The 27,958-nt window shown below is 45.6% G+C and overlaps 1 protein-coding gene across 1 annotated transcript; it reads right to left on the bottom strand.

Annotated features, from left to right (window-relative positions):
- Nucleotides 1-1,399: 1,399 nt before the first annotated feature.
- On the bottom strand, nt 1,400-20,510 carry MATN1 (matrilin 1). Its single transcript, XM_083810263.1, has 8 exons — nt 20,108-20,510; nt 16,785-17,131; nt 10,627-10,849; nt 7,988-8,113; nt 7,319-7,732; nt 5,275-5,427; nt 4,639-4,719; nt 1,400-3,068 (listed from the first exon to the last, which is right to left on the bottom strand). The coding sequence occupies exons 1-8, from the start codon at nt 20,193-20,195 to the stop codon at nt 3,019-3,021; spliced, it is 1,482 nt and encodes a 493-aa protein (XP_083666389.1). The 5' UTR covers nt 20,196-20,510; the 3' UTR covers nt 1,400-3,018.
- Between the last annotated feature and the right edge of the window lie 7,448 nt (nt 20,511-27,958).

The raw sequence follows: 27,958 nt of genomic DNA, 5'->3' as shown, positions 1-27,958 counted from the left end.
AAAAAGGAAAAAAAAACCACCAACAGAGTAAAGAAAAAGAGGCTCAGAAATATGCCAGGGGTCCTGGGCATTGTATCGCTCGGGGACTTAATGAGTGGCAGGCTGTATGAAGATGACAGAAACAGCAGTTTTACTGGCCAGAAAGATCCTATTCTCTTTGAAAACCTGTGTCTCAAGGCAACAATTTCAACATAGCTACAGTCTCATCTGGTTTCTGAGAGTAGTAAATGAGGCTCCCAGTTACCCCCAGCGGCTTCATCCCCCACCTTACCTGTTGAGATCAGCCTGCCAAGCAGTGAGGTTTCCAGCCCCTGAGCTGAGGTTTGCCTCGCTTCCTCTGCATTTCTCAAAGCCCATTTTTTCCCTGGATTTCTCTCCCCTGGCCAGGGATTGCTGTTACCTCTTCCCCTGACTTTGCCATGTAACAAAACCACCTTTGACTCATCCCAGGATATGTGGTGCTGGGAGGGTTTCTGAGCCCAGTCCATTTCCCAGTGAAGCCAGTAGGGGTCATGGTAAGAATTGTTTAATATTTCCACAACCTTTGATGTTTTCTGGTCTATATTTGAAACCTAGTTGTAAACAGAGAGGGAGAGGTTAGGATCAACAGCTCATTAAGTGACAGCGAGAAGAACTGAAGCATAGCCTTGTTCAGTTGTCTGCGACCTCCAGATCTTCTCAGCCACACCATTATGGGTTCATTATTCCTGACTCTTGGAGACGAACCTTTACAGCCCTGAATGTTCCTCCTTGTTTTCACACCTGCCGCCTGGATTGCTACTCACTCGCTTCCTCACCAGCAGCTTGTTTGTGTAACGCTTTCTATCTGCATGAATACAGGACCCTGGCTTGCAGATGCTTTTTTCTTGAACTATCTGTAGCACCGTGCTGAAACGCAATGTTATTCAACAGCAAGGTGAGATTCTGAACTGTCAGGAGCTCAGGGCAGGCAAACCTTGGTGAAACGAGAAGTTGAAAACCAGCACACGCAGATTCTTTTCTTCTGCTGACTGTGGTGTTTTTTTCCCCCATTATAAATATATTCTCTTTAAGATGGAAAGTGATTCTGCAAAACCAGGAAAAAGATTCCTCAGATGGCAGTAGAGGAGGCTCAGTTGCCCCGGGTGAGGTGTTTAGACGTTAGCTGCATACATCTGAAGGAGTCATTATAAACTATAATGAGAAATAGGCTCCAGTGCTGCTTTGTCTCACTAAGACATGCACATTTAGACAATCCTGACAATTATGCCCCGTGGTGTCTATTTCTATTGAGAAACAGATGTAACATGAGAAGCTCAAGCTCAGAGGTCTAGATTTTATATGTGAATAATTAGACAATGGAAATCTTATCCCTGTAAGTACAGGAGTTGCTAGGGATTACTCCGGGATCTACAAGCTGTACATAATTTGACTGAGACAACTAGGTTTGGCTATCAAAAACTGACTGTAGTCCTTGAGATAATGCTTGGGAACGTGTGGCCTTATTCCTCCAAGTCCATGAGTATGATGATTGATTTTTGTTGTTAAATATTTTTGTTCTGAGAGAAGGGTCTCAGTGTCTTTATGGACCTGGTTCTTCTCTAGCATTAAAATGAAAGGTTCTGGCTTGAGACAGAGGCTTTCCTAGCCGCCACCAAGACTATGGAGAGGTGTTGTCAGGCAATTACATCAAACTTACGTAAAGAAATACGTTTAAAATCACTTTTAAAATTTTCAGCAAACTTTTAATATTTACTCAGAAAACATCTGCTATGGTTTCATTTCTGAACAGGCCAAGTTATTCTGAAAAGCTTTTCACATAGTCTCAAGTATAAATATTTTGATACAAAAAAATAAAAATAAGAACCCCTCCAAACCCAACCCCTTGTGCTCACATTCAACGGTGCGCCATCGTGGCATGCATAACCATGGCCTCTTCTCTCCTCTCCTAGCCAGACTGCAGCTCTAGGAGACAGGCAGCATTAGGTGCTTCTGGCCCACACCACTTTCTTTTCCTTTATTTTTTTTTCTTGTCAGCAATGGGAGTCCAGGAAAGGCAGTCCAAAAGGTGTTGAGATGAACTTACTGGTTTTGAAGGTGCTTAGGGGTGTGGGCTAAGGAAGGAGGTGTGAGCCTCTGGTCACCGCTGCGATGAGAGCACCCTTTCCATCAGCAGGCAGCAGCTTCAGCAACAGTTCCCTGTGTTTTAGGTGCTAATGACGCTTCGGAGCTTGAGTTGTGGACGTGGAGACCAGAGAGCTGAGGAGGAGCACATCTCCTGGGGCTGGTGTTAACAGGCCTGCCTTTGATCTACAGAGCCATGGCCACTGGCTCATTGCACGTTATCTCAGGACTTCACCAGAACTGGCCTAGCTTGGACAGCTGCTAGTTCATCGAAACATTGTGAGGGCATTTGCTAGGTAGGAAAGCTGAGCTTTTCTACTTTCTGTATTTTACAGTAGCTATGGATAAACCCAGCTAGCAGCAGCATCCTATCCTATCTTATCTGCAATGCACACTTAGAGACCATTACTATATTTCACCTACTTACAGACAAATGCTTCATGTTTACAATAACAAGACGATCGACTACTAGGATTGACTTTTTACACTCAGCATCTGAGTTGATTTTAAGTCACTTTGACTTTTAAATTAAATTACCTCATGCATAGAAACAAAAGATGCAGAAGAACACAGCAAGGATTCACAGAACTCTTAGTCAAGTACCTTTAAACACACACACATATATATATTAAGCTTTAAATCAAAAACAAATCTTCCCAGGTTTTTATATATGCACTCTACATGATGCAATGAACATTAGCATGGTCTAGCTCTCCGTCACACACAGTGCTCTGCCTGTTATACAATGTCTGCTCTACTGTTATACTTTTTCCCTTTTAAACAAATGCATGTAGACTAGACTCTTTTAAAAATACAAGCTGGCCATAGCCCTGTGGCTGAGCTGCCCTCCATACAAAGGAAGGAGTTCTAGTTTTGTTACACTTGGAAGGAGAGAAATAATACTCTTTCGGGGTCTTAGATGATCTTGTTCTCCAGGGCTTCAATCCTTTTTGCCACAGCTTCCAGTAAGCAAGAGTTAAGGAGAAGAAATGACAATGCACGTTGGTGTTTCATGGTCCAAGTCCTCCCCATGCTTACAGAACAGATACCTGAGCTGCCTGGCTGGGAGCAGGTAGCAGAGGAATCCCAAAAATCATCTCTCTGGCATTTCTCCAACTGTTCAGGCTGAACAGTTTTGTTGTGTGTTGGTTTTTTTGTTTTTTTTCCTCCAACTTTTACTGAAGTTAAAACATTCACACATGCACACATACTCACATGCACCTATATAAAACACTATAAAAAGAAGAGTAAAAAATACAGGAATGGTTGGAGTGTGTTTTGAGAGGTTGACAGAGAATTCCTGACCTGGATCAGAATGGGTTGCATGAAGAGTGGAGCAGGGTGCTTTTCCTGGAGTTATACCGTGTCGCAATTTTCTGCTCTTTTCACTAATTGCTTTTCATGATGTGCCTGGGAGCGGCAACCCGCTGGGTGAGAACTGCTGATTTACTCTGACCTTTTGCATAATAGAAGTCACGGATTTCACTCAATTTGACTTAAAGAGGAGAAAATATACTGTGTAACTGACATAACAAACCACAGAAATGTGTGTATAAATTAGAACATTGTTTTTAAAATGGTATGTAATGAAGACTGTCCCTAACCCTGTTGTGAGTTGCTCCAACGTTTCACTAATTCCTTTCCTCAAGAGAAGGTTGAATCTTACTCACATCTCTTTTGCTTTTCCTTATTTCTCTTCCCACCACTTATTCCTGGCCTTTGTGCAATGTGACAGAACCCGGCATGGCAGAATACCATCCCAAAAACTCAGTTCAGGTGGGATCCTACCCACCTCCCCAGAGATGTTTGCAGTGAGCAGTTATGTGGGAATTAGTCCCTCAGGATGGAGGCTTAGCCATCTGAGAAAAATTGGACCTATACAATGCAAGTTGCCTGACTTTATCCAGACCACCAACAATATCGACAGAAGAGTTGTGCTGTAGATGACCCTCCTTCCCTCCAGTTCTGTGGAGAAATTCAGGCAGCCAGCTCAGATGCAAGCATGGTAGCCATTTACCATCATATAAAAAGAATCCCATCCATGGAGCTTTAACGACTTAGCAGCTGCATGCACGCACCGGTGTTTTCTTCTGCTCACAGTCCAGCGTTAGCTGCTGCTGCTCTCAGCCCTCACATTCTCGCCTGCTTTGCAGGACCTGCAGCACGCAGAGGCAGCAGCATTATCCCACGCAGGAACCGTACTTCCATACTTCTCTCATTGGCATCATTTAAGCATCTTCCTAAAAACTGACCTAGGTCTTGGTGCCTGCAGTTCATTACTGACCAGCAATGGGTTGGCATGTTCTGCTTTGGCTCTACTCTTTTCAGCCTATTCTTATTTTGTGTCAGGCCAGAAGCTTGCACTCTGGTGCAGGGACTCTTCCTGGTAGACACTATCAGAACCCCAGGGTCTCACTTCCCAGCTTTCTGACCATGTATCTAAGATTCCCCATGTGTAGGCTTTCCCCACTGGTCCCTCCAGAAAGCCTGGCCCAGCCCACTAGGTTCTGAACAAAGACCGCTTCCAAAGGATATATTTCCTTTGCAATGAATCGATGAGTTCTTCTACTTTTGTCTGGAACTTCACAATAGATTTACATTCACATGGATCTTCCTCTGTGGACCAGAGTATCAAGAAGAAGTGTTAAGTGGCACAAAAAAAAAAAAAAAGAATTAAAAATTACTGAAATGTGAAATAAAGCAAATCTTATATTCTTTATCACAAACACAAATGAAATCAAAATACCATTCCTTCTAATTGTCTGACTGATCACTTCTCTCTTTAAGCTCAGTTGTCTAGAGACTCTCACATTTCATTGCTATATAGGGCAGGCTCTGTGCAAAAAGTCTTTCCTGGACTTCCAGTTTCCTGAAAATCCACTGATGCTTAAAGTGTGCCCCAAAAATCTGAATCTGACAAAATACAGGGCTCCTCCAGTGAGGATGAGATGCCTGAGATTTGTGGGTGGCTGGGGTTCAGGTAACCACCCAAATATCAGATGTCTCATGACCTTTCTGAGTAATCTGCAAACTTGATACCCTGAGAATGGAAGTTCTTTGTAACAATCATCTGAAGGGGCATTTTTGTCCTTTTGCTTCAATCTTCTAGGCCTTGTTGCTCTCTAAATGCTGCGACTAAACCCTCCTCTCTCCCAAGTCCCCCACTCTCACCAATGCAGATTTTCATTTGCAGCTTCTTCCCGATGTTGCTGATGGTTCTGAAGTCAGCTGTGTAGAAGTAGTGCTCAGCTACTGGTTCTGAAGCGATTTCCCTCAGCTCATCCTCCACTGCGTTACCGACTCCCACAGCAAACATCCTAAATCCTGCGAGCAATAAGAACCGGTCAGTTGGACAGCCGTGGAGCATCGTGCTGCTATGGCACCAATCCCCATTAGTGTTTACATCCTTGCCTTCCTTCTGCACCCCCAGCCTCCCTGAAACTCTGCAGATGTTAATCGGGAAACTAACTCCTTTACCCTCTACTTTTACAGACTTATTTCAGGTCACCCAGAGTTCCAAAATATTTTGCAGGCAAAGTTTTACTAGAATTATCCAGATAATGACCACTATCACCCCAAGAACGATGTTTTAGAGACACAAGAAAGGACAGATCATTATAACACCTTGACAGCATCATGCATCCAACTAATATGGAAGCAATGATACAGCGAAAGGAAATGGTGGAAGTTTTCATAATAGCCTCCAGCCATCATTATCAGCCTATGTAGTGGCAAAGTCCCCTGTGCAACAGAGACCTGCGGGTTCAGGAAAATTGTACCTGGATGGCTTTCTAAAATTGCAACTCATATTTTCTATCACGAGCAACCCGTACTGTGAGTTAAGAACATGTGTCCAGGTATTGTGCTTCACTGCCAGAGACTGATTGCCACCTCTGGTTTAAATCCAGTTTCTATTGAACTGCAAGTTTTCCCCTTGACTTGAATGATAATGCTACTTAACACCTGTTTAGAAATATTTGTCTCTACTTGTCCACGTTTAGGTCTAGACTTTGGTAATGCTTTCCTTTCCTCCCCTTTTTTCCTAGTCTTTCTGCCTCTGACTGTGTCCATTTATTTTTCCCAGAAGTTCAGTGCAAGGAACGTGTTTGGAATCTAGTTGTAAGTATCTTGTTATTTATCCCAGTGAAATCACTTAGTAGCAGCTGTTGGGGATGTCCGCGTGGGATGAAGAGGAAGAAACAAGGCCTGAAGTCTTGTTTCTATGCATGCAGTTTAGAAGGACCTTTTGTTTTAGGAGAGCTGAACAACCACATAACCTGTCAACTTGTTTTGTAGACATCAGCTTTTCCTAAGCTTGTACTTGACCTGCATTGGCTATGTGCTAGCCCTTAGTCACATCCAGTGGTTGAGACCAAACTTTAAAGGAAGTGAAGGATTTAACGGTTCATGAAGGTATTCACATGGGCTGTATCCATTTAACAGTGATGGCAGAAGACTGTGAACTCGTTCAGCAGGAGGTCAGCAAAGGGGCAGATCTCAGATATACTTGACAGTATTTAGACATATAAATATATCCATATGTAGCCGTTGTACTCTTTTAATGTTCCAGAAGAAACTGAAGAAAATTTCTTATTAGCGTGTCTGGGTGTGTCTAGGATTTGGGCAGAGAGTCCACATTTTCTCCCTCAATATGTGTTTCTGCTTTGTTTATTTATTGTTTTTTCTTTTTCTTTTACAGGACTTAAGGCTGATACAGCCAAACCACGCTTGGTCCTGCAACTCTTGTTATTCTCCATGTGGCTTTCTGCTGGTTGTCTTTGCCTTACTGTGGGTGCCACTGATGGTGACTTGAATTTGACTAATAACAGCAGATAAATCCTCAGCTGTCCCCTGAAGTTTCCTTCTCATTTCTGTGAGATGCTACACCAGTGTGCATCCCATAACAAATGTATGAAACCCCATTCTGTCCAGCAGAGAGACATCCTGCAGACTTAGATCAAAGACACAGAGGAGCTGTGGGCGCAAAAACAAGCTGCTGGCAAACCAAGGTTCATCTGAAGCCCCAGCCAGAGCTGCTCCATGTTCTGTATAAGTGTGCAGGGACAGCCAAGCAACATCTGGGAAAAGTTGCTCTATGGTATCCTGTTTCGATCCTAGGTAAGAGACACCTGGTAATGAGTGATGCCTGGATTGATACTAGATACAGTGCGTGGTCCAAGGGAGAAACAAACCACTAAGAATTCAGTAGACCTACCTAAATCTTTGGCTTTCTTAGCAGCATCGGTGATGTAATCTTGTGACCGTCCATCGGTGAACACTATGCCCACCTTCGGGACCCCAGGCCTTGCGCCATTGGCAATGGAAAAGGAGCTGTCAATGAGGTACTTCAGAGCCTGGCCAGTCATCGTTCCTTTCTCCATGTAGTCCATTTTCTTCACCGCTGCTTTGATGTCCTTCTTGTTCTTGAACTGCCCCAGAGGAAACTCCTGCCTGACAGAACTGGAGTACTGAACCAGGCCAACTTGGGCCTGTTTTTCTGACACCTCCAGTGACTCCACGATCTGGTTGATGAATTTCTTCACCAGCTCGAAGTTCTCAGGCCGTACACTCTTGGATCCATCGATCAGGAAAACGAGATCCAGGGCAGATCCTGACCCACCGCTGCAAGCTGAAGCAAAATGTGAGAAGAGGGAGAAAGAAGACAGCAACTAGGACTGCTTAATTATGTAGGAGAATATAAACCTAGTACCATTTTATTGCTAATGAAATATGTTTGATCAATCAAAAATCACCAACAGTTCACATTTGTGGTTTCCTCCCCTGACTTTTCTGAGCAGAACATGTCTGCCATGTCTCAATCTTATCCCTACCCCCCCACTGCAGATCGCAGCTCAGCTCAGTGCAAATGAAAGTCATTACGTACCGCTGCAGGTCTTCCCATCATTGTTCAGCGTGAAACCCTCTTTACAAGCACACTTGTACGATCCTGGGGTGCTGATACAGATCTGCTCACAGTCGTGGTCTCCAGTGGCACACAGGTCTGACACCACTGCAAGTAAAGGTGCAGATTAAAATCAGAGACCTTGCCAAGGCTTCGCAACCCAGAGCCGACATAGCCCATGAAGAAGACATGATATTTATCCTATACACTGAGTGATAACTAAACCCACCCTGCAGCAATACAAAGCAGCAGGAAGTCATTACTCTTGGATAGTAATTGACATATAAGAAGGAAGGAGAAATTGTGACAAGTCTCCCGACTCCAAGACACAGCCAGGACCAGAAATAGTCTCCACAACAAGGGCAAAAACCATCTGTCTGTCGGGCATATCATAATCTACTTCACTCTCCAAAGCTACGGGATGAGATTTGGTTTCCAAACTACCATCTGGGCTGGCCAGTACCCATTTTCCCAGCTACATAGTACAGTTATGATTAGTGAGTTCAGTGCCAGGCACAGCTGTCATTCCCGGATGGGCTTCATGTCCAAACATACTTGGAATTCACTTCAGAGCTACCTTCACACATACAACTTTCAGATTCACTCTTTACAAATATTTCTGCCTGCTGATCTTAACCTGGATCTGACTCCTATAAGATGCTGAGCAAACAGAAGCTGAACTGCAGCAGTTTGAGCCAGCAGCGCTCAGTGACTGACAGCACTGTCATGGCTACAGCAATGATGATGGAAAACAAATTTGAAGCTAAACAAATCTGGTTGTAGCAAATTTATTCACAAATACCAGGGAAATCTGTGCAGAAAATGGAGCACTTCTGGTTTTATTGCAATGATGGGAGGAGTTGTGAAGTCTTTCAAAATTAAAGGGATACTGCTCATTATTTCTATTTGTTTGTGTTCTGCTCTACATGTATTCTGTACTTTTGGCCTTCCCAATTCATGCACCTGCATATTGTGCCATATAACAGTAGCTGATATAATTAGGAATATTATTCGCTATGCAGTTGGCTGTAACACTGGGCTCTCAGGTTGAGTTCTTCGAAGGCTACAGAGATCTTACCAGTCTAACTAGTAGCTGGATCATTAAAGGTCTCCCTTTTTCTCATGTGTTTGTTGAGCATTATGGGAAGCAGCTTGGACAGTGCTGCACAGCTCCTCCTGCTTCCACTGCACACTGCTTCCACAAGCTGTGCTTTGCAGTAGCAGGTGGTGTTTGGGTACATCTCCAAGGACAGTTTTGTGCAGCTGCTTGCATAGAATGATAACAACCAACTTGGCAGTTAATATGGTGCTGCTGTCTGTTAGCTGTAATAATCCTTAGCACAGTGCTTCCCTTGGATTCATCTCTGAGGGTTTTTACCATGGGGAGAACTTTGTCAGCTGCATGTTACAAATTCGAAAAGCGAGGCCCAGAAAGGATTTTTTTCCCCTCTCTTTTTGAATGACACCAATGCCAGAACTTCAAAACACATTTTCAGGCCTCTCTGTCTCTGGCTGACTCCTGACTCCAGGGCAGCCAACACAAACTCCCACGAATATTCATGGCCTGGATTCCACCTTCTTGAATATTGTCTCTGCTCCCCTTAGTATGTTGTAGTTGTTCCCTTCTTTCATGAGCTTCTGCTGTGGTGACACCTCATTATAATATATGACTCACTTTATATTCAAAGTTTTCCTCCTTCCTACAGAGGACGAAGTTTTCCTCGACAAAAAGCTGCTCCCCCCATCATTTGCAGGCTGAAAGTTGAATCATGAAATTTTACACCTCTTGAAGAAGTCAGTCTCAGAGAGTTTTACAGGTCCATCTGTGTGTACGTGTTCGCAATGCTCTGCCGTAGGCACTGTGGTGTATTGCACCTTTTAAAAAGTGTTGCCACACGTCTGTGCTTTGGCAGGATGAGTGTGTGAAGCCCCCAGGCCACTCTTGCTGACACAAAACGGGTATTAATAGACCACCTCCTACAGCTTCTGGGTATGTTCGAAAGCAATAAAGCTCTCTCATTCCATTCACTGGTTCGTGTAGGAGTGAATATGTGTTTGTAGGATAGTCAGGCTCTTTTTATATACTATGCAGATAGGTATTAGGTACTGTACCAACCAGGAGAGTTTCCTGCTGCACAGGGCTTGCAAAAATAACAGCACAATCAGGCAAAAGGGGCTCAGTCTCCAGCAGGCAAGTGAAACCAGCCCTTGCTTAACAGGGAATTCAGAAGATACTGGCAGGGGACATTACCAGCCAGATCGTCAGCACTGCCCAGCTAGGCTTAAACATAAGGGCAATGATTTTAGCTATTTAAAGCTCATGTTTTCCAGGTTCTTTTTCTCTGCCTCAAGTAGTGTATGTGTACAAACTCTTGGGTGCAAATGAAGCCTGGAGACTTCTGTAAACAAAACCTGAAATTCCCTAAACAAAGCCTCAGACTCTTGAAAAGCAACTTCAGAGAGCACCTCTCTGCCACACTGATTGGTTCTGCAGACCCAAGTCCTTGGAAAAAGGAAGCAGATGGGCGAAGGATGATCACATGTGGCATTTCTGTGAAAAGCTTGCTGGCAGCCACTTGCACTTCTTGGCTAGGAACCCAGGGGTTGTGGCAAGGACTTACCACAGAAAGCTTCTTGAAACTTGTGGGTCAGCTTCTCTATAACACTGTAGCTCTCCACGTAGTCCACGTGGTCATCCAGGGGCTCGCTAGCGATTTGCCGCAGGGTGTGCATGTCCACCCGGCCAACCCCGATGGCAAAGATCTCGATGCCAGCTGCTCTGGCCCTTGCTGACACATCCTGCACTCCATCCTGGGGACGTCCGTCGGTCACGACAATCGCCACCTGCACAGAGAGGGGCAGAGACCAGGTGTGTGTGTGAAATGGGCTCAGCATCACTACTGCTTGTGGAACAGCCTGGATTAGTAAAGAAGGGTTCACATTTCTGAAATTAAAGAAAAAAGGAAATGGCGCCTCCTCCCCCTCTTCCTGTTCTTCCTGAGATCACACAAGCCATTCTTTTCATGTGCAGTTTGTTTCTTCCTGAGCTGGAAAGGTTAAACTGCCGTGGACCTGACTATTTTAATTAAGGGACATCTGGCGCATCTTGGCCCTAAGGAAACCAAAGTAATGGTTACATTCTTCATAAGCAAACTAATGCTCAAGCCAGACTCTAACTATTTTCATGAACCCCCAGCTGACACTAAGGGCACCTCTGGGACTTTTGTAGCATCTTTGTCGATCTAGGAATCTCAGGAGTATGGTAAACTAAGGAGGTTAAGGCTTTTCCCCATTTTATGGATGGAGAAACTGAAGCAGAAAGAGGGGAAGTGATCTGTGTAAGGTCACACCATGTGTCAGTGCCAGGCGTGATTTCTGATTTCCCATTCCACCACAAAAAGCAGTGGTGAAATCCTACCCCTACTAACATCAGCATTAAAATGACAGCTGATATAAGTGGGAACTGGATGTCACCATGGATGGTGACACCCTAAACCAGTGGAAAGCCTCCAAGAGTCCTGCTCCTGTTGCTAGATTGCCTGTTCTCCTCTTTATTCTTCTTCTGATAAGCGACGTTGTCACAGAACCTTCATTTCCATTCTTTGGCAATTCATCTGCTCCTGCCACTTTTCCTTAGAATTGTTTTATTGTGACACCGCTGTCAAGTCCCAAGCAACTAATTGGGATGTAATGCAGTATGGAGAAACATAATGAGCAATAAAAAAAAAAAAAAAAGAGAGAGGGAGAGAGATAAACAGAGAGAAAAGTCTGTCTAGCAGCACCAATGGGTTTGAGCGAGCTATCGTCAGGTCACCAAGGTGGTATTTGCTGTTGTCCTCTAGGCCATATATGCTCTCCATCTTTCTGAAGATGAAATCAGGAGACCCATCAGCTGCTCAGCTGGGACAGCATGACGGCTGTTTTGCACCCTTGGGTGGGAGAAGAGTCATCTTTGTAAGGTCAGGAGGGGGGTTCCCTGCCCCCTGTTCCCACGGGACCCTGGCCACGCTGCTGTGGTTCCTTGCCCTCTGCCCACTCGTCTGCAGAGGGATGGCTGAGCGCTGCACTCATCTGCCCCAGTGCATTTGCAATGCTAAAGTAACCTGCTGCCCATTCAGAGCTTTCCTTCTGTACAAAAGATGGGTGAACCTGGAAAAATGCAGAACTTTCAGTCTGGGGAAGGGCTGCAAGCTCAGGTGTTCATCCGCTCTTCCTAAGGGCTACAAGATAAAAAAAAAATCATGGACAGCAGGATTGTGCAATTGAATGCTTCTAAGAGAATAAATAAATAAAACACATGGAAGTATTTCTCCTTTGCTCATGACCAAAATAAGAAAAGAGTCACCTGTGGCAGCTGTCAGTGCTCATACAGGGGAATGAACGTGGCAAACGCAGACTGACCGAGAGGAACAATTTTTGCTATTTCAGGAGCAGCAGCCGTGCAGTCGTGCTTTCTGCCAGGAGAGAGAGCCCTTGGCTTAGCAGCGGGCTGAGCAGCTCTGAGATGGGGCTGCCAAGTCAGAGCTCAGCTAAAGCCTGTCAGAAACAAGATGTACCATCAAGTCGCAGCTGCGAGGAGCTCTGCCCTGTGAACAGGTCTCGGTCAGCAGCTGTGTATTTTTCTTGCAGTGTTTGGCACAGGACAGAGGTGTTCCGTGTCCTCCTGGCACTTCCCTGTCTAAGTAAAGTGATTCTCCGCGTTTAATCAGTTCCTTGGGTTCTTCACATCAGGGTGGAACCTCCACATAGGCCTGAGCCCCAGATACAACCCAGGAGATGTCCGGCAGCAGCATCCACATCTGGATCTGGTGGGAAAGATTTTCGTAACGGATCCGTGTGAAAATCTACAGTGCAATCAATATCCATGCTGCTTTCTGGCCTGCTGTTGGAATTTGGAAAGAACAGAATTTGGAGGCACAAAGAGTCTGGCACTGGGAATTTAGCAGCAAGCCTATGGCTAAAGTGACTGTAACAGGAGTCAGACCCAGCACCAGCCAGCCAGGGAGAGACTTTCTGGGAGCGTGGACAGGACCAGGTGCTTACAGAAAGAGTGTGAGAAATAGAAACAAATTTAAAGTGATTTTGCTATTGTATATATTTATATATATCTCTTGATAATCAGGAAATCCTGATTTTTCTCAGGATTCCCCCTCTAGACCTTTGCCCTCTCTGCCAGCTTCAGGCAGAGAGTTCAGGCAAGAAAAAAAATCACATCCTTTTGTTTTAAACCTACCTCCAAATGATTTTCAGTCACAGGATCTCTGTAATTCTCTGTGTTATGACCTTGTCTCATTTAAAAAAACTGGAAGTCCTGATATGTGCCTTGTTTGGAAAAGAGCACGGCGGGTCAGAAGCAAGGAGCAACCACCACGCCTGCAGCAGAGGTTGTGCTGGGCTCAGCTGGTGGCCGTGTGGGAAGAAATAAGAAAGGGTGAACTCTCTTTTCTGTCCCAAATAGCTCAACAGGATCTCCAGTTTTTCCCTAGGGAAACTCAGAAACTTTTGCTTTTTGAGGTCAAATTTTCATTCATTTTAACACCACCTTTCTTTTTTTTTTTCTTTCTGTGAATTCCTTACTTTCTGGATCCAGAATCTCCGTCTTGTGTTACTTCTGTCATATAGAAATCCCCTATGTTGTCATGACACAATTTATTCTCGGTTAACTAAGACACTGGAGTGTTCATGGACATCCCTAGATATTCATATTTCAGGGCAGCCGTGTGTAGGCAATCCAGCAGCTAATGAGGGAGCTATGTCTCATTACGCAGAGTATTACATGAATGTTGTAACAGCAGTGAAAGGGGAATTGGGAAGAAAGCTGAATAAGCCCCTGATTTTCTCATCAATTTGACAACCTATTTGTTGTTCTTCCTAAAGAAAGATAAAAGTAATTGGGCACCCCTGTAGTTTTGATAGAGGTATAAAGAGAGTTTACTCTGAGCTCTTGCAGAAACAAATAGTGCTTTTCCCCATCCTGCAGTGACATTTGCTGCACAGAGCACAGCAAGACTAAATGATCTTGTGATGCGTTGGCCAGCCCCACATGGCTGAAAATCCTAGCGCCAATTTTCACAAGGTCTTGCTGGATTTCTGCCGTGTGAAGGAACAAGGACTGTGCCCAGCATTTCTGGAAGCTTCCCCTCCCTAAATTACTGCATGGTCTACTCATCATCCCAGCAGATGATGGGGCCATCCTGAGAAGCAAGAAGGTCAAAAAAGGGAAAGAGTTTGCTGGACTTCCTTTGTCATGCTTTCCGACACCTTGGTCTGGAAGTACTGACCAAGAATTAATGGAGAAAAAAAATAAGCTTTAAGTAAGTGGCCTTTTTGTCTGTCAATACTCAACAACTGAAATGTTTCAGTGGTCTGGCATTCAAACTGTTGGGATTTTTTTTTTTTGTGGAAGGCGAAACATTTTCTCTGTTCTTGTTTAACTTTTTTTTTTTTTTTTTGCATTTCAATCATATTAAGAATTTCTGAAAAGCAGAAATAGATATTATCACCCAGATAGTTTTGTTGTTGTTGTGGTTCAGTTGCCTAGTTTTGTGCTAAACAATACCCAGAAAAGAAGAACATTTCCCATAACATTTTTCTTCTGGACAGAAAGTCACTGTTCGTATATGGCCATGGATGATCCTTCTCAGAGGAGACCTGCAGCCCCCCTCTGCTCACATTTTCCCAGCACAGGGTGCTTTGGCCAAGCTGGGCTCTCGGCGAGGTGGCAAGAGGGCTCTGCTGGGGAGCTACCACCTTCCCTTCACCTCTCCTGGAATGGTTTCGCTGGAGGAAAACATCTCTTGCATGCAACATGAAACAGCTCTTCAGTTAAGTGGTCCATGGAGAAAGTGGGCAGCCCCGAGCTCACTGAGAAGTGAGTCTTTTCCAAAGCCTGCAAGCGGTGGGAGTGGGCAGCCTGTACCACTGCTGCCTTGCCGTGTGGCTGGTGGTGCGCTTGCTGCTGCTGGGGAAGTGGGGAAATGCAAAACACACCTTGGCAGCTGCAGGAAGTTGTTTGTACCTCCAAAAAACAGCAGATTTGAGTGAAAGGCCGATTCCACACTTGATTTCTTTGAAGTAGTTGAATGAGAACAATTAGTCTTGCACCTAACGGATTTTAAAGCTCTTTACTAAAAATTAATGACAATAGAATATTAATAATGCCTTGCCATATTGCAATGATTTCTTTCAGTGAACCTCAAACCACTTGACAAGCAAAAAACATTACTCCTTTTGAATAAAAAGCCATCAGGCCCCTGAGCTGCCCTGTGAGAGCTGGGTTATTGGATTTTGCAGTCGGTGACTCCTAAGCTCAGGGAGTGATGTGATCGTGATGGCTGGTCAGATGAATTTTGCTGAGGCTGATTGCCAATGAAACTTAGGGAAAGCTTCTCGAAGTGTAATTTTCTCAGGTTATCGCTCTTGGTTTTCTTCCTATTGTGTGAAGCCAGATTTAGACTAAAATACAGATAATTTCCCCACTGTGTGCCCCACAATGAAAGACAATATGAGGATGGATTCATTCACATTTGCAAGTTGCCTGTGGTTCAACAGGGTGAAGGAGCACACAAGAAAATTAATTGGATCATCTTTTGGGGTGATGGTCTCATTTTTCAGGGGTGTCTTGTGAATTCCAGTCCAGTAAAGCCTTCAGGATGCTGCTTTTTGGAGTTGACAGATCATTATAGGTGCCTGCTTTACACTTTTCAGTACTATTTTTGACTTGTCATCCCTGGGCATCTTTCCATGTACTGCTCTGCCTTCCCTAGAGCATTACCAGCAGTAAGGGAAATGGAAAGCGTCCGACGTTCCAAAAATGTTGTAATCAGGAGAAAAATCCCAAGCTTCCTCGCTCCAACAGCTGGGCTGCTGTCCAGCTGGTGGAAAGCTCTCTCTGCTTGCTAAAGCCTTTGCTTATTTTTCTGGTCTGGTCCTATAGCAGAGAGCCAGCGGAGCTGGCACAGGACAAAGAGGCCTAGGAGGTTCATTTACGATGTTTAGATAAAACATATATTGCAAATAATATGTATTTTCCACATGCTCAGAAGAGAGTTTTCCTGATGACTGTCACTGGGATGAGGTCTGGTTGCCTTCAGGGCCAAATCTGGAGGGGGTGAGTGAGCTATCTGTAGAGCATTTTTTTTAAAGGGTGAGCTTCCTGAGCAGGGAAACTGTGTCAGGAGCAGTGATGGAGCCAGGCGTGGAATTAATCTGATCTTATACCACAGCCTTAAACGCTAAATAGTCATTAAAGCCAGTGTACAAGAAGGAAACACCCAGAAAGGAAAACATAGCCATTAGCCAGCCTACGAAGAACTGTGAGAGCAGTGGAGGATACAGAAACAGCACCTTGCTTTATATATGCAGCTGAAAGGGCCCATTTCAAAGGAAACTTTCAGAAGGTTGTCTCACTTTTCACCATGGTGGATTCTGAAGCATTTTTATTACAGTGCATTGGGGAAGATGACCGATAATCTTAGTACGTTCAGGCCTAGGAAACCTGGCTGAAACGAGCATTTCACGGCGGCATGTTTTGGAAGCCGGGAGCCATGTCCCACAGCACAGACACTCCAGTCAGGGAGGAGAGCTGGTGAAGCCGGATTAAATTTACTCCAGCAACTTCTGGCCAACTCTGCGCCCCACGCAATCAAAGCATTTAACATCTCAGGGGTGTCTCAGTGTCGTCCCACACAATCACCTTTCCTCCTCTCTGATTTTTCCAACCATTCCAGAGTGAGCCCCGTGAAAGAAGGAGCTTCCAAGCAAAGGATAATCTCCTTACCTTATTAATATTGGGAGACCTCAGCCTGGCCCCTTCTGAGTCACTAAAAGCCCGGCTGATGGCAAACTGGATGGCCAGGCCAGTCATAGTCCCAGTGGAGAGCGGCTCTATCCGCTGGACCGCCTGCAGGAGCCCGGCTTTGGTTTGGTGTGTCTTGAGGGAGAACTCGCTCTTGACGGCGCTGGCGTAATTGATCACACCCACCCGTGTGGAGTTGGGGCCCACGTCCAGTCCCTCGATCACCCGGGACACGAAGACTTTGACTTTCTCGAACTCCTGTGGGCGCACGCTTCGAGAGCTGTCGATGACGAACACCAAGTCGGTGGGTTTGGTTCGACACAGGGTGCCTGGAAAGGATGAGGAGGGAGGAGAAAAATAAAAGAAAAAGAAGAGAAAAATCTACCAGGAGGGGAAAAAAAAAAAAAAAAAGTCGTCTTACAGCTGAGGACCTGCAAGCTGCAATCTTTTCTTTCCTTTTCTTAGAGAGGCCCACTGAGACCTGTTTAACCTAATGTTTCTAAATGTTCTTTTCCCTTTCACAGAAAAATGTCTGGAAGAACAACACATTTACCGGTTGACAACATGTACTTCTACAGCAGTGAGCTGATGAGATACCAGCTCTGCGCTTGTGGGAACAGGTTGCCCACTTGTAACACCGGGCTGCTGCTAATGTCGACACGAAACTTAATTCACTCACAGCAGCATGGAGGGAGGAGGAAAGCTGTGAGCTGGAGCCCGTTATACGCGCTTCTGCATCAAAGAAAGTCTCAAAAGAAGTTACCGCGTTTCGGACATGTATAAGCAAGCCACATGGACGTTAATTAATGAGCTTGCGCCTTTGTCATGCTTGACCAGAAGCAGGCATTAAACTCGGCAGTTCAGTATCAGTGGTGAAGCAAGAGTCCCAGATTAACTAACGAGCATTACACAATCCAGTCTCATGTTTTTCAGCTAGTGGCACTAATAAGGAAATTCTGTAACACGGCAAAGACCAGCACGGTTTTGTTTCTTTGAGCTGGTGAGGGAGAACACAGCAGAGATGTAGAACCACATCATTGATAGTTAATCTCTACAAGCCCATAGTAAGGCATGAGTGTCCACTGTAAAAAATAAATGGATAAACAGGAAACATTAGCAATGCAAACAGCTGACTAATATTTTTCTTTTTTAATTTCTCACTTTCATGCTTTTTTCCATCTTAATGTTCAGCTGTGGCAACGCATAAAAAGGACTGATATTTTTTATGAATTTCTGAATGAATTGCCCCATTTTCCCCACCAGACCTATAACATTCTGATATTATTATTTTTTTTCCTATCATTTAGCCTGTCTCTGCAGGGATATCAAGTGCTCTGCTAATATTTGATTTCCATAGAGAGGGATGATATAGGTTATACCATAAAGGAGGTTTCTGTGGGCAGATTTTTAAATGTGAGCTTTTGGGCCAACAAATCTGTTCCAAATTATGGCATAAATATTATAGCTGGTCCTCAGTGTGAAATCTAATGTGGCTTTCAGTCTTTAAGACACATGAAAATAAATACCCTGTGATATATCCATAAAGAATATAATCAGGTTAGTTTCCTGAGAGACACTAATGCTGAATCTGCTTCTGGCTCCCAGAAAAGGTCCCTCTAAATGATGCTGCATGTAGAAGAGAAGCAGGCAGCGGTTACTTCATCAGATGCTCTAGTTTTGACTAAAATGCAATAGAACTTTTTCCTATACGTGTGACTTTTGCTTTGCCATAATAATTCATTGCAGAGGAAGGAAAAACTCAGATGGCAGTCCATTTTCTACAGTACTGCAAATCCCTTTACCGGGGGTTGGTTATGCCCATTTTACAGGAGATAAATGAAGATACGGAGAAAGGCTCAAGGTCCTGCAATCAGCTCCTCCAGAAATAAACTACAGATTCCCCTTTGCCACTGTAGCTAATGCATCACATCCATTTTTAGGGACAAACCAAGGAACAAAATTAATTTTTCCCTTAGGAACAATTGGATCCTATAGAAGTTTTGAAGTATATTTTCTTTTAGCATAGGAGCTCTGTGATTTTGCTCTAAATAACATTTTAAACCTCTTTTTATGGGAGTGAAGTATATTTCAGGGAAATGAAGAGAAAAAAGAAGTTATAAGACGTCAGGAGCTTTGGGATTTCAGCCTGTCTGGTCACAGCTGCTGTGCACATCTGGCTCTGCAGGACAGGCCTGCGTTATCTCCAGGAGGTGACAGTCAGGCACGCTTGTTCCGAGTGACATCTTGACTCAACATAGTTTATTTTAAAGCAGAATTAAACCAGAAGTAAAATCCTCCTCTAGTTTTAAAAATGTCCACACTTGAAGTTATTCAGGAATAGCTGAACTTCATGCACTGATTTAGCAGAAAATCTCTCTTAGGGCACCTTTCCCCTATTGATTAAGAGAACACGACTCTCGCCTAGTAATTCAGAATGAAAAGATGTTTATTTTAGAAATAGTGATGGCTCACAGTAGGGCTGGGCTGAATGGCTGCTCTGTTCAGTTTTCTGACTTCAGTAGTGCTTAGTGGTTCCACAGCAAAGATAACTCTCCCTTTCCAAGTTAGTAAGAAAAATCTGGTCAGTATATCAGAAAACTCCCCTGCATAAGCCACAGCCTGCCCCTGGCAGAGATATTTCCTCGGTACCAGGCCTCCAGCCCTTCCCTTCTGAGTCCAGCACTTGCTGACACGAATCGCGAGCGAGGATTTAGAGACACTGGAGCTGCACCCTGCAACCTCAAAGAGCGGGCGGCTCCTCTCCCACCTGGCTGCTTTACACCCCACTTGAAATACAAACAGAGACGGGTTTTGCTCAAGGACGGCTGAAGTAAAACCTAGGGAAGGCCCGGCCTCAGGAACCTGGCCCAGACCTTCCTGCTCGGTGAGGTTAACCAGAGCTGGGGGGGTCTGGCCAAGTCCTCCGCGAGCTCCTGGCCAAGCCAGCCCTCTGCAGAGCTGCACCGAGGAGAAGATGTTTCAGGGGGCATGGGGGAGCCTCCTCCAGCCCGAAGCAGCGAGCCCCAAAGCTGCTGCAGTGCCGGGGCTAGGGCTGACCTGATGCCACCTCTGCACAGCATCCCACTTTTACTCTAAAGCAATGAAAGAGGCAGAAGGAAACGCATCTCCAGGTTTTACTGCCTTGGGAAAACACCTGAGAAAGCTCCTCTGCTTCCCGGACTGATGTTGGGTATTGCTTCATCCTTCTCCTTGCCAACAAACCCGTCCCAACCCTAGGCAGCTGGTGACCAGCAGCTGGGGACAGACCCCCCCGCTTCCCCAGGAGCTGCTCAGCTCCCACTTACCTCTGGGCTGCGGAGGTGCCCCCCAAACTCCATAGCTCTGGAGGAGAAGCAGCAAAGAGAGCAGCACGGCGGAGAAAATCCTGTCCATGGCTGCGGAGGAGCCGGAGGCTGGATGCGGAGTGGCAAGCAGGAGCCTTGGCCCGGAGGTATTAACCTGCCCTTCCTCGGGGAGGCATGGGGCCAGCCCCTGACACGTGTGAAGTGCCGGGGGGGCACCGAGGGGCAAGCGAGAAGGACTGGGAGAAAATATTGCACGAAGGTGGGGAGGAGGTGGACGTCCAGCCCTGCCGGCCCCCAGCCCCTCCACAATGGCTCCATTGCTCGGCGAAGGGGATGGGAGGCTATAAAGGGACCCGCAAGGGCACGGTATGTGGGGAATCTGGGACCGTAACAGTGGGACCAGTGAAACCAGCCCTGGGGAACTGGGGTTAGCCTGTCAATCACCAGCTCCCGTCTGCATTTGCTGGGCTTTGCCACTGTAAGCAAACGCCCTGCGGTGTGTCAGGCTCGTGTCCTTCCTGCGGCAGAGCCTGGGGAGGGGGCGGCGGAGGGAAGGGGGATGCAGGGAAGGGGGATGCAGGGAAGGGGGATGCAGTCGCACAAATCATCGCTCAGTCCCCATGCTGGCCAAGAGCAGGGCTGGAAACCAGCCTGCGGGACCGGGGGCTTTGCTTCCCTGCCTTAATTTGTGGGTTAAAGCCCTGTCGAGGGAAGGGGGAGAAGAAGAGGAGAGTGAGACTTGGGCAGGCACAGGCAAAATGCAGGATGGAGAACAAATTTCTTCCTGCGGGGAACAGTCAGTTCTCTATGAGGCTGTGCCCCTGTGCCGGAGAGCAGGGGGAGAGAGAGGGAGAAAGAAGTCAGTAGTCTAAACTAGATAAATAGACAAGGAACTCAGGATAGACAGGCAGATTATAAGTTTGATTTATTTTTAACAGCGGAGCGTTCAGGTCCGTACACACGAGGGAGATACAGCTCCTGCCACAAGAAGCCAATAATCTGAATCAACAAATAAGACCGATGATGCTGCAAGTGAGCAGAAATCCAATGTCTTCTTTATGGAAGAACAGCAGGGAGATTTTGTACTAGAGTAAGATGAATTTAATGATGGATCCATCACAAAGCAGTGCATCTATTTTCATTTTATTAACTGCAGTATTACACTGCTGTCAGCTGATTAAAGCCCTTCCACTGTGATGGATTAGTCTTTGCTCACCTTTCAGCTGCACCCTTGGAGCACTCATCCATTGCATCTGCATTGTGTTAGTGCAGTGCCATGGCAAACTACCTGTAATTCAAAGGATGGTTTCCCTTCCCTTATTCACAGTCTCTATACTCCAAAAGTGCTTCAGCAGAGACTGAGACTTCCCGGAGAGAAGGGCTCTTTGATTAGGAAAGAAAAGGACCTGCCCTTAGTGCAGTTGCCAGACTATTCTTAACTCTTCCAACATTAAAAGTGTTAATTAAAATATTAAAACATGGCTGTGTTTTCATGCAAAATCAGCACGGATTTGACCCACTGCTATCCCAGATACACACAAACACAGCCAGGGACATGCTTTCCAGCCTCTCTGGACCTGGCTGGAAATTTTTAGCCTGGAGGAGCAAATGCTTCACCTGAACTTTTTCTTGCTCCCATTTCACATCTTTCTGTCACTTAGGTCCGGAGCCACCTTCCCTTTTCCAAGCTTGGTGGCATCTTGTTTCATTTGGTTCCTACTTCAGAGGAACCCCTGGGATTAAAAGGGCTACTGTGTAGGACGTGAAAATTGCAAAATATGAGCATGGATTAATATAGAAAACACATGCAGACCTTCACATATACATGTGCATGTACAAAGAGCCCTGCATAAAACCTTAATGTATGAATGCTTATATATCATATATGTATATATATGAAAATACATGCAATACATACATTATTGCATGTGTGTACTTATTATATATATACACTTGTATGTGACATATATACAGACGTAAGTCTCCTCCATTCATGCTTTTTGTGGATGTGTTTATACACACACGGGTGCAAGTAGGCATAAATCCTACGCACTGATATCACTTGTGTGATCATATGCACACAGCCACATTTGTCCCTCAAATATACAAAACAGATAGAGGTACACGCACACATTTACGATTAGTAGGGAACAAAGTGAAAAAAAAGCGTAAAATCCTGGAGATTTTGCCTCCAGCCGTCTGTGATGGGGTTTTGCCCGTTGCTCTGCCATGCATACAAGGCCCTATTGGTGCAGACAGTACTTGCTTGCCATGAATGGGGATCATTCAGAGCCCTCCATAAATGAAGTCTCTATGGCTGTTCTTGCTGAGGAAAATATAAAGTTTCTCTGTGTCATTTTGCTGCTAATTAGCAAAGAAAGATAAATACATTTCAGGTGAATATTTTCACTAGCAGAGGTTGGGGCACACAAGCAACATTAAAGCTTTGAAAACAAGGCGAGAGGCAAAGGTGTGCTGGATACTATAGGTCTGCATTTATACCTCTGCAAAAGCAGTGTTTATTTTTAAAATATGAAACATAATTTTTCCCCAGGCCTCTGAAAATGAAAACACTGGGTTCAATATTTCAACAGGAAAATATGCATTTAAAGCTCTTCCCGAGCCCGCTTGCAACGTAAACAGACGAGCCATTAACGGCTCACGCCGGCCCCAGCGCGGGCCTGCCCTTCTGCAGAGCTGCTGTTGGAGGCTCCTCGTGTCCCCGCGCGAGGAAACGCCGCTCTCCCCACACCTCCTGCATGTCCGAGTCCCTCGGCTGAAGGAGCACTTGTTGTACAGCCCAGCTCCCCGCTTCTCTTCCTCTGCTGGAGAATCCCGGGCCTGGCTCGCTCCTGCCAAAATCAAGTGCTTCAGCCTGGTGGCAAACCGTGTAGCCAGGGAGATTTTTTTCCCCCCATGGTCCCGTCGTGTTATTATCTGAGTGCAGATGGAAGAGGAAAGGCACGTAGGTGCTTTGTGTCGTGGCAAGGAAGGGGACAGGGAAAGGCAACGCCTGTACCCACGTGGATTTTCTGGCTTGGGTTCGCAGCATGTTCCCTTGCTCTTCTGTGCTCAGATTACGGCCCTGCTAGGACTGTTCTCAGGCTGGAGGTGACGAATGTCATTTTTGGAGAAATCTCCAATACGTGACATCTCCCTACAGGACTGATCTGCTGTGCTCCACCAGCAGCGGCTGGGCGGAGGGGCTGGAGGTGCTGGGGCTGTCTCGTGGCTGCTGGAGTGAGGCTGTGCTCGCTGATGCCCGTCAGGACTCGGATGTGATGAGTTGGCTGCAGAACCTGGGTGTCGTGGCACGGATGAGACACACTTAGCGACACGACAGTGTGAAGCTCACTGTCAGTGCTTGAACCACGGGGAGACTTCAGCTGGAAAATAATAAAATTGGAAGTGCTTAGCCGGGTGGAGAGCTTTGCACTGCCGTAACAAGTGACACAGCCAAGCTATAGCCAAGGCTTCTGCTTGCACAGATGAGGCTGATTTAAAATCAGTGCCTTTCCAGAGGCAGTCAGGGACAGCAGGAAAAAATTAGGAGGTACAGCTTGTCTTCCCCAGTGTGACAGATCAGGAAAGGCAGCATCATCCTCTGCACCCAAGCAGGAGATAGGTTTTCCTTCAGCGCCTGGAAACTCTGCATGATGCTCCAGCACACTGCAAACTCATTTGTGGTTTGCTCCTTGTGCTGTGCTCTCCTCCCCATCTTCCCTTGTTTTTCTAACTTCTTTTCCTGTTTCCTAAAATTCCAGTCCTATGCTACCCTGCTTCTTGGTGCCTTCATTCTTTCTCTATCAATATGCGCATAACATTTCACAGGAGTGTAGATCGGATGGAAAAAGCCAAGAAAAATGACATTTTAGTTCTGATAATGCAGAAACACTTTGTTTTGATTTGGCATTTTACTTTTCCAATTTCTTTTGTTCAAGTTCTCTTGTAAAATGGTATTTTAGTTTTATATTTACATGTTTCCAATAAATACACCATTAACACATTTAGTATGGTAGTATAAATGTCACGCTGCAATGAATGGAAATGACAAAATCAAAATGAATCAGTCCCTAAGTCACTTCCATGTAAATGACCCAGCAGAAGGGGGTGGTTTTCTGTGCGAAAAAGGAAATCAGACCTCTGGGATGTCAGGACATTTCCAAACTTCCGCTAGGGTTCAGACAGAAGGCATTTAAAATGTTGGATTTTCCTTAAAAAGAAAGCACAGTGTTTGTAGCCCTGGGCTGTAAATACTTCCTAGAGGGAATCTGGCGATGTGGCTAAGTCACGCCAGTTGGCCATGGAGGCAGCGGAGCAAGGAGAGCACTTGGGAAGAGACAAGCAGCCAAATCCTGAGTAGTTTACTGTTGAGTTTTATTTCACTCTAAACAAACGTGGTGGTTGTAGTAAACACAGCTTTCTTGCCCGCCAGCCACCAGAAAACTCCTACGTTTAGCAAAATACTCAGTAATTTTTCTGTCTTTTTCAGGTTTCCTTTGATGTTCCCATGTGAGTGTTTCTGAGATGGATTCACAGCCTCCATTTTTCAAATACTCAGAGAAACAGTGACAAAAGCTGCCATTTAGTTAAAGCTCCGGTTCCCATGTTTTATCCCCACAGTGTTTCTGTATGAGTTACGGGGGGTGGAAGAGTCCCTCCCAGTCTGCTTCATTATCAGAAAAGTTATTTACTGCACCACCCCTGTACTGCAGAAGTGATATTTACAGCAGTGGGATCAGTATAAAGTATAAAACGAATGATGTAAAGGGTGAAAGACTTTGGAGAAATGAATGGCTTTAAATACAGCCCTTTTGACAACTCAAGATCAAAAGAACCACTGTTTACCCTTTAAGCTGCAAATGGCTGGCAAATATCCTTGTGCTCCGATGCTGTAAATAGTAAATGCTGTTTATGGCTAATCAATGTTTATGTTTTATGGGTCACATTTATTTCAGAGGGATTGTTTTCATTTGCCATGTTAACCTTGCCCACATCCCCCTGAGGCCAACATTACCTCCTGGGCGCTATTCCTGGCTCTCTTGCTGACCACCACCTGCAGGGCTTTGGGCAGATCCCTTCGTGCCGTGACTTTTCCACCTGGGCAGTGCCACCAATGCTGGCCTGGCCCAGAAGGCTCTATCTGCCCCTCTAAACTGCTTGAATGAAGCAGCAGGATGAAGACGAAGGTCACTCTGTGGGCAGCTTTTCTTCTCCAAGGTGAATGAGCCAACGTAGCAGCTGGATCAAACCAAACCTTACAATTGGACCAGGATAGGGATGTGTAGTAATAAAGACTGTGGGATCAGATGAGAAGAGCTTTATAAAATAAGTTTCACCAGCAGAAATGTTGTGAAAGATCCTGAGGGCAGGCAGAGGGATGAGGGAAGTCCTCAGCTGGAGTCCATGGGGGCGTCTGGCCTGATGGATGGATGGGCACACAGACAGAGCCAGAGACAGCACAAGGATTTGGGCTGATGCATGACCACGCTTGTCAGCGTCTGTCATTCTGGGCCACCACCAGGGACTTCAGTTGCAGTGACTTTGTTCGACTGATGCGATTAATTACTTTAATGAACTGTCTGCAGGAAAGTTAAGAAAAAAACACAGACTTTTAATGATGTTTGATTAATGCAATTATAATGGCACCTGTCCCAGGCTCTAGGGTCTGATCCTGGCAGGTTTGTAGGTGCCACTCAAAGCAGCAGGAATGAAGGCAGGGAGAAAACCCAGCCGGGCAGCCCCGTCCCCCCGCGGTGCAGGGCGGTCTGTGGTGGCAGGGTGCTGGAGGAGCGCCACGCATCCATCACCAGGAGTCCCTCGGCTGCTGCGGAGCCGGTCAGCACACGGGCTTACATCAGCCTGAGGAGGTGCCAGGGAATGCCGCCAAGTTGCTGTCTTTGCCCTCTTCAAGGTCTGTTTATACCCTCTGATGGACATCAGGGTACCCTTGGGCTAGGAGAGCCCTTTCCATCGTAGTGGGCGCTATGACTAGCTCTGCCTGGTTTTGAGCGCTGTAGCTCCCATCGCATTATGCACTGTTTTTGCCAAGTTGCTAGCAGTTACACCACGTTTCCAGATGCCATTTCAAAGTCTGATAGCAGCCGGCACCAGAAAAATGCTTCCAATCCTCCCCGGGCTCCACAGCCCCTGTACCGCCTGCCAGCTTGGTGCTATTTACCCTCCAATGCGATTTGTAAAATCAGAACTTTTACTGAATTTCTGTGCCAAATCTCTGACAAAATTATGTGGCCTGGATGGCTGGGGCAGCTCACGCTGGTTTCCCTCACCAGAAAACTCTCCCGATCACTGGACAGGTTTATCAAACATTTCACCACGAGGCTGTGAATGGCGGATGGGAGGACTTCCAGCACTTGTCTTGGGTTTGCAGCATCATCTCAGCGGTACCTGCGCAAGCCTGAGGAAAGGAGCCTAAAGAAGAACTACCTTCTGTCAATAAAACAAATACTTCAAATGGCCCTGTCTCTTCCAGCCATGAGGACCGCCTGCAGGCAGCCTTTAGGGATTTGCTTGCACCTTTAGAGGCCTTTCTTGCAGTCTCAGGTACTGAGCCTGGTTTTGAGTAGCCCAGGACCACCCTCACCCGTTTTGCAGTTTCCTTTCCTCCTCCGAGTGGGCCCATTATATTGCAGGGGCTGTTTCCTTTTCCTTCATGCTTCAGTTTCCCTTTCTGTGGCACAGGGAGAGCAGTGAGGTGTGTTTGGTTTAGCTTCTTTACTTCAAGCAGAGTGAGAGGCCTTCACTGACCGAAGGCAATAGCACAGGATGCCAGGAGAAGAACAGTAAATTAAACCCAACAGAAGTGCTCAAAGCAATGTGCAAGACAACACACAAAACAAAAAGCCCTTTTCCCACTCATGTCAAACACATTTCCAGCTGCCAAGTTCCCTAATTTTCACTCTGCAAAAGGAGAAATGGGAGAGGGGAAACCAAAACCAAAAGCTTTTGCTTCAGGTCGGGTGGGGGAAAACCACAGTCAGACAGGGAACCCAATGGACATCTCTGGAGTCCTGGAGCATCTCTGCCTCCATGAGATGCCGCTGCTTCTAGAGGTGGTCCTGTCGCTCCCACTTATCTGGCCTGCCAGTGCTGACATTATCAGCTCAATCCTCTATCTGTAGCAAAGTGTTGCTGCTCATTTCTCTTCTGCTTTGGAAAAAAAAAAAAAAGGAAAAAAAAAGAAAAAAAAAAAAGGAAGTGCAGAGCAGCATTAAGCATATCTGTGTGAATTGGTTCGCAACCTATTTTAGAGAGACTCACATCCATAAATCAGTTTAGAGGTGAAAAAACAGTGCAACAGTAGCATACTAAAAAGAGTCTTTTATCAGTCTCAAAAACAGCATTGATAGTGCCATCATTTGACTTCTTAGCAAACTGGTGACAGCTTGTGTTTGGTTTGTATTGGCCAACTCATCTAACATTTCAGAAAACCAAAACCATTTCCTGTCTAGAACTCAGACCTGACCTGGCTGGAAACTCACAATAAATCTATACATTTTATCAGATTGTAGGTTTTTCTGAGCCAGGCTTTCACAGGGAGCTATTCTGAGCCCCACGGAGAACACACTGCACGAAGCAGAGATCGTCTGGCTTGCTAAGAGCCACAAAACATCAGGTTCATTTAGAAGATCAGGTGTGTACCTGAAGGCTTGACTACTAATGCACTTTGAAACAAACCCCACCTCGGTGAGACGCTGAGTGTATTTTAGTTACTTCAGCTCTGTTATCAAAGTCAATTAACCCAAGAGGCTTGGGGCATTCCCATTAACGGGAATTTAATTAGGAGTAGAATCTGAGCCACTTAGAGAGATGAGAAAGGATTTTTAACAC

The sequence above is a fragment of the Anser anser genome (assembly GCF_964211835.1).
Source record: "Anser anser genome assembly, chromosome: 24".
Classification (NCBI taxonomy): domain Eukaryota; kingdom Metazoa; phylum Chordata; class Aves; order Anseriformes; family Anatidae; genus Anser; species Anser anser.
The sequence above is the reverse complement of the archived record's forward strand: the minus strand, read 5'-3'. Positions and strand labels throughout refer to the sequence as shown.

Coding starts and splice junctions, on each gene's coding strand:
- MATN1 (XM_083810263.1), bottom strand. CDS start 20,195: ATGGACAGGATTTTCTCCGCCGTGCTGCTCTCTTTGCTGCTTCTCCTC. Junction 17,132..20,107: donor GGCACCTCCGCAGCCCAGAG/GTAAGTGGGAGC, acceptor CATCCTTTCCAG/GCACCCTGTGTCGAACCAAA. Junction 5,428..7,318: donor TAAGAAAGCCAAAGATTTAG/GTAGGTCTACTG, acceptor TATTGCTCGCAG/GATTTAGGATGTTTGCTGTG.